Here is a 7,192-nt window from a genome sequence, read left to right as displayed (position 1 = left end):
AAAAAAAAAAAAAAAAAACCAAACAAATGACTAAAAAGTACACAGACCGGGGAGCGTGGGCGGAAAAAACTCCCCGCAAAAATCTGATAAAAGCGTTCTCATATATCAGAAATGTGTCAGTGGTGCCATGTGGGCAACAAAACAATGTGCGCAGCCTAGAATACAGCGGTGCAGGCCGTGCACACAAACAGGTCGAGGGATAAATAAGCGGCGGAGCAGGAAGTGGTCGCATGGCTTCGATCAGTTTTCACCATTTCTGACTTTTATCACCTCAGATCACGGTTAGCTCTCTACAGGAAGTCAAGTCCACAGATTACAGCCAGCGGGACAGAAAATAATCTGATTATTCAGGTCCGACTCCAGAGTTTTTTGCAAACATTTGTGATGAAACGAAGCAAAACTTGCACAACAAAGTTTTTACGAACTTTTCCCATCATTTAACACAAAACTATTTTCAGACTCTACACAACAAAGACGTCATTATGAATAAACTGAGTTGTTTGTTTCAGTTTTTTCCACTGCACTGAGGTCGATTCAGCAACGCACAAAGTTTCCACCTCTTTAAACCCCGACGACGACGGTGCGACTGGCAGAAGGCCGTCCATGTAATTTTAAAAAAACTGAGTGAAAGCGAGGGGACGGTGGGGAAATACGCTGCATCAAACGTCCAAAACACACAAAACCACAAGTGGTGCAAGAAAAGTGCAAGGAGGGTGAAAATAACAGCTCTGACTGCACGCCATCAAGACGTTTATTTAAATATAGAAACAAGACTGGATTTAATCAGAGTTTTAACTAAATATAAACTCACAAAGCTCCGCTTTATCTTTAAAACACAAAAAACTCTTCAGGTGCCAGACAAAGTTTTGACTAAACAAGAGTCAAAACAAAACAGATCCAGCTGGACTTTTTTTTTAAAATCTTTTCAGGAAACACGACTCAGTTTGGAAAACTTGCCTCTAAATGATTTGGAGTTCAGGTGAAGATTTTCTTCACGTGTTCAGACCAGATCCAGATCCAAACATTCCACCGACGCAAAAAAACAAGTCGCATCATGTTTGACTTTAGAAACACCTTTCAGATAATATTCCAATTTAGATCTAATAAACCCTCAACGCACACTTCCTGTGCCTGCTGCCGCCACACAAACTAAAACTGATTAACTTTGAGTTTAAAATAAGATGACATCAGTGGAAATATCTTTTACCGTAAGTTTCACTAACCAACCACAATAATAAATTTTAAGATAAATGTTTATATAAACAGAGTAATCTCATTTATCTAGTCCTCAATGAAAGATTATTTTGTTTTATTTAAAAGTAGCACAAAAAAACCTTAAAATAATCTTTAACTCTATTTATTCTGATCACCATGTTGGCATAGTCCAACAAACAAAGCTAAAGTTTCAGTCGACTGTAGCTGAAGATCAGATGGTGACTTAAATCTGAGACAAACGAGACAAAAAACAACGATTTTCAGTCGAGGTTTCACTAAATTTGTTTTTCCCATTTCTTGGGTTATTTGGGTCCAAACTCACCGGCAGTTTTTGACGTTGGGGCGTGAGTTGAGAGCATCCCACGACGTAAACGTGCAACAAATTTATTATTTTAATTTAAATGTCCTGATTAGAGCTGCAGGATTTATAGTTTGAGGAACGTTGACACAACGTATCAACGTATCCTGTGAAGCAGGAGGCGAATTAAATCCCGCGTATTGTGCTTTTATTTTGATGGGTTGCTTCCAGAAGCGGACAGCTTTGTGTCAAAAAAAAAATATTTTTTTTTTTTAGTTTTGTTGTGCAACTTCTGGACAATGATGGCTGGGTTACTGTCGGTGAGTTCTCCAGCTGAGGAGGAAGACAACAAGTATCTTGATGAAAATGAGGAAGATGAACAAATTCACAGAGAACTGGAGGAAAAGAGGTAAAATAACGGTTAGCAAGAATGCTAATTTAAAAAGGAAACAGAAGCTAAGAGACAGAGGCAACACTCCAGGTAGGAAAACATGTTTACATTTGAAAACATCCTCAGGTCCAGCACAATAAAATATAAGAATAACTCCAATATAAACAAAAAACATACGTATAACTCTCAGAACAAAGACGTAAGATCGGTGCAGGTTCATCCTCAACACGGCAGCAGAACTCAAGTTACTCATCTGTGAGTAATTTTAATTTTATTTGTATAAAGTCATCTGTGAGTAATTTTAATTTTATTTGTATAACAACGTATATCAGAGTTAGAAAAAAATTGTAATGTCAGTTGTTTTCCAATATTGTACAAGCCTAGTCTTTATAAAGGGTGTGTCACTGAAGTAACACAATATTTCATTTCCCAAATACTGTATCGATTCTCTAAATCTCTTAAGTTTAAAATAAGCTTTAAAAAGGAAAACGTTTATGCTAGCTGTTCATTCTTGTTGTACTTTAGCCTCCGACCACTAGTTGGCAGCAGTCAGCAGCCATTAGGCTCCTCCACTCCCTAAGAGCCAGAGAGTTTAACGCTAGCTCAAACATTTGCGTTGTGAGTAATCATATAAAACATACTGATGCTTTTTTTTTAAATAGAAAAGGCAATATATCGCTTTGTTTACAGTCAACATATCATATCGTGAGCCCTGGGCCTGCGTCACGACGCATCACGTCACAGACGTCTTGCTCGTACACAGACTAGTCCTGATGTGATGTAAGAGATGCCAGGTGCACAGGCAGCAGCTAACGTCTGCTTTTAAAAGAATCGAAGACATGGAGGATTTGATGGTGAAACTTCAGTTATGCTAACTGCCTTAGCTTCTCTATGGCGTTCTCATTAAGTTAGCATCAATGCTAACGCTTGGTCATCAATATGTTTAGGGATGCACGATAACTTATTTTAGTGAATTATCTGTTTTGAAATTGTGGAATGACTTTTTTTCTTTTGTTTAAATCTGAGATCAGTGTTAAAGGTATTTTTATGTGCCTTATTGAAAAAGATGGCCTTTTCTGAGAAATTGATTTGTTTGAAATACTTTAAGAAATGTTTGTTTGCTAAGAGTTTATTTCAAATAATATAATTTAGTGTCTTTTTTTGTCTGTAGTTTTTATGTTATGATCTTACCCATTTTGGACTAGTCTTATCTCCTAGCATGTTATCAGTTATTATCGGTTATCGGCCCTTAGAAGGAGAACGGTATCGGTTCTTAAAATAAGTTAGATTCAAATTACATTTGTTTTTATCATTATTAATAAATGATTTAAAACATTTTTCTACCTGAAGCAGCTTCTTAGAGTGTGAATGCAATACGACCGCATCATACATAAAGGAAGACACACAGAGAGATGTTTAGCTGATAAACCATGGCTAACAGGTAACAAAAGCTTCGGTCGTTAGCGAGGGTTAACGGCTGCCTGTCATCATTTCCATCATTAAATTTCTTGAGATCTGCGTCCTCTCTGGCAATTTGTTCAGATTTGTCAAAAGCCTCAGCAATGATATATAAGTCCCAATGAATTAGCTTGTTGTTGTTAGCATTTTAGCAGAACGGACTCTGTGCTACGTTCAGGAGGTAACAGACTTTATATGTTCTCAAACTGGGAGTTGTTGTTCCGACCTTTTTATGTTTATAATTATAAAGTTTGTGTGTAACATACAGGGTTAATTGGTAAAATAATATTAATAATCATTAAAACGACTGGTTGTTTTTCAGCACGAAGTATTCTTATTATTTTTCTAGTGAGAAACTTGTTTTTTGCTCGGGTCGTGCCGGACGGGAAGTGGCTTGACCAAAAAGGATAAAAATAAAGGAGCGCACTCACAACCACGCTGGCAAACATGTACATATATTATCGGTAGGGCTGTGTATTGGCAAGAATTTGGCGATACGATACATATCATAACAGAGGGGTCACGATACGATATATCCCGATATATTGGGATACTGTAAGCAAGGCGATATATTGCGATTTTTTTACCAAAAATTCTATTAAATAAAAACCTCTTACTGAAAAAAAAAGAAAAGCTAATGTTTACTTACAATGCTAATGCTACCCTTACTCTCTGGCGCTCAAGAGGTAAAGGAGCCAAATGGCTGGCTCACTGCTGCCAACTAGTGGTCAGAGGCTGAACTACAACATAAAAATGAACGGTTGGCAGGAAAGTTGACATTTTAAACCTTAATTAAAAATCGATACAGGGCTTTAGAATATCGATACAGTATCAGGAAATGAAATATCGCGATATTTCAGTGTATCGATATTTTCTTACACCCCTAATTATCGGTTCTGTTTGTTATGATATCGGACCGATAAGTATGACGTCATAATTTCCTGATATCGAGCCGATAACCATTGTGCACCCCTAAATATGTTACCAGATAGGGCTGCCACGATTAATCGACGACTAATCAATTATTAAAATAATCGATGACTAATTTAATAATCGATTAATCGTTTTCTTTTTTTTGTTCTTTACTTTGTTTTTCTCTCCAAACTGCTTTGACACCTTCCACTGCCACGTCTGCCTTTCTGTCCTTGACACACATGCACAGTAGTGGTAACTGGGGTAGGCCGTGGACGTCACAAGACATTATACAGACAGGCTCTGGTATCATGGCTACCTGACAACAGAGCTCAAAGTGTGGGATCATTTTAAGAAAATGAAAGAGAAACCTGTGTAATATCTGCAGAGCAGAACTTACCTTCCACAGCAATTATTTTTAGTTAGCATATAGCTAAAATCTAACCATGGTTATATAATAGCAGCTGCATTCTGACGTGATGAGCTGTATGTTTTATATTCAATTAACGTATGATCTGATTAGTCGACTAATCGAATAAATAATCAATGATTAATCGATTATTAAAATAATCATTTGTGGCAGCCCTATTACCAGATTTACAATAGATTTGACATTTCACACACAAAAAAAACTTTTATTCTTTTGACATTTTATCATCTGATCCAAGCGCTCAGCACGCTCTCAGCCCCGCCTCTTTCCTGTGTCGACCAATCACCTGTTAGTTAAGACAGCGCAGCTTCCTTATTCATTCAGCACATTTTATAGTTTGGGTCAAAATACAATAAATCAGCAGTATGACCGTTTCCTGTCTGGCAACCCTGGAGCAGTAGATCATAAGAATTATCTGGGCTTTTTCCATGTTTGTGTTTATTTATGAAATATTTCATGCAGTATTTATGAGTCAAGGTGGCTCCAGCCGCCTTAAAAATGTCTACGACTTGGTCATTTTTAAATTTATGGAGCTAAAACTTGGTGTGGCTGTAGCCTAATTAACTCTCAATGTTTGTTCAAAACTATTTCTTGAATTATACACTCTTTATTATGTATTTTAAGTATATAATCAGTACGTATACAACACAAACAAGTCGTTTAAGTTTCAGTATAACTGAAAGCATTAATAATCTTTCTATAGATTTTTATCTAGATATAGATGCAGGTGAAATAAACGCATCAATCATCATTATAAATTATTTTTAAATGTCAAAAATGTTAATCTTTTGATAAATTCCCTTAAAATCCAAATCCATGAGTTCATTCATTGCACTGAATTTAAATTATGAAACAAACTGTGAATGTCTTCAGCATCATCACCATCTGCTGAAATAAATGCACAAATAAACCCTAACTATAAAACACCTTCAGTCATATTATTATTAATATTTTTATTATTGATTATGTAACATAAAGCAAATCTTAGAGCAAACATTACACACTAAAACCCACGGTGAATTGTGCTATTTTTTTTAAATATTTAATTTCTAACATAAAATTCAGAAAATGACTGCTAACAGAACAGGTTTAAAGTGATTTTTAATGGTTTTAAATAAGAACAGGAGTCAATAAAAATTAGCATTTTTAACGTTCAGCGTGGCTAACTGTAGCTAACAGTTAGCTTGTTATCACTAGCCACTGATTTGTTTTATTATTTTTCTTTCTTGTTTAACATCAAGCTGCTCTTTAGCTACGTGACTTTAACTTGTTTGAATCAAGAAAAACTCGGTTTGTTGCGCAAAATAAAAATAAATAAACAACCATCATGTCAGCGGAGGAAAGAAAGGCTCAGACTCACCACACCATCCCGTAGGCGCCCTCCCCGATGTAGGACAGGTTGCTGTACCGAGGCCCGACGTCGAAGGCCTGCCCGCGGACCAGCTCCGTTCCCGGTCCGGGGCTGGGGCCGGAGCCAGCAGGGGCAGACACCGCAGCTGTCGCCATTACGAGGATCGGCTTTCTCTAAGAACCGCAGAACGATCGAACACGAACCGTGTTTTAAACCTGTCGGCGGGGCGACTTCAGCGGCGCGGCGGAGAGGCCTTCGGGGGCTGTGGAGTGTTTTTGTCTTTTCTTTTATTTATTTTTTCTTCCCTCTTTCCGTTCACGTCCGCTCGGAGCGACCACACCGCTGCTGAGCTGTCGCAGGCGGGGAGGCAGGAGGCGAGCGGCCACGGAGAGGCTGCTGCTGCTGCAGGAAATAACGGAGGAGGTCACGTGACGCAGACTTTTCTTTTTTCTTCGACTGCGCACCATTTGTTGTCCGGCTGACGAGAAGGCTCAACCGGGTGGGCGGGGTTTACGATCTCTTTTAACCAATGTATCAGCAGCCTTTAGATTATTTTCTGGATTTTTTTTATTCTAATACTCGTTTAAATGATCAGCTGTTAATTACATATTAAAATTAGATCGCTTTCATAAGTCGTCCCCAATTTAAAATAATCCCCTCCCGCCTGAGAAAACGCTCCACCTGCCTTCAAAAAAAAGAAACTTCGGTCCGGTTCATTTCCCGGCTAATTGAAAACGAGTGCACCCATTCTGATATTTCCTTTCTGCAAAAACATGAGCTAATGTCAGGATTTCAAGTTAAACTGAATCAAACGTTTTATTAAGTTATGGCAGCCAATTTTAAAGTTTATTTTTAAGCAAACTGATGGTTTAAAAACAAATTCTTTTATAAATGTGATTTTATGGTAATAAAACTCCTCTTCAGTTACATTTACCGAGTTTTTGAGGACATTTGACAATAAGAAAGGAAATAAAAAAACTTTTCCTTGTCTATTTTTATTCCACTTTTTGTTTAGAATGAATGGAGGCATGTTTCAAATAATCCTGATAAAAAATAAATTCCACATAATATAACATAAATGTGTAATCTTACATCTTCGCCTTCCACTGCACGCTGAAGGTCTGATGGTATTTATAT

General features: G+C 37.4%; 1 protein-coding gene across 1 annotated transcript in view; it reads right to left on the bottom strand.

Moving 5' to 3' along the window:
- LOC106530982 (mitogen-activated protein kinase 1) overlaps positions 1 to 6,480 on the bottom strand; it is a gene marked incomplete at its 3' end in the record, with an annotated part of 22,260 nt that extends 15,780 nt beyond the window's left edge. Inside the window, 1 exon segment of the mRNA XM_014026725.1 lies at positions 6,065 to 6,480. Coding sequence (XP_013882179.1) covers positions 6,065 to 6,210 — 146 coding nt within the window.
- Between the last annotated feature and the right edge of the window lie 712 nt (positions 6,481 to 7,192).

The sequence above is a fragment of the Austrofundulus limnaeus genome, unplaced genomic scaffold (assembly GCF_001266775.1).
Source record: "Austrofundulus limnaeus strain Quisiro unplaced genomic scaffold, Austrofundulus_limnaeus-1.0 Scaffold584, whole genome shotgun sequence".
Lineage (NCBI taxonomy): Eukaryota > Metazoa > Chordata > Actinopteri > Cyprinodontiformes > Rivulidae > Austrofundulus > Austrofundulus limnaeus.
Note: the sequence above shows the minus strand (reverse complement) of the source record. Positions and strands in the feature narration are given on the sequence as shown.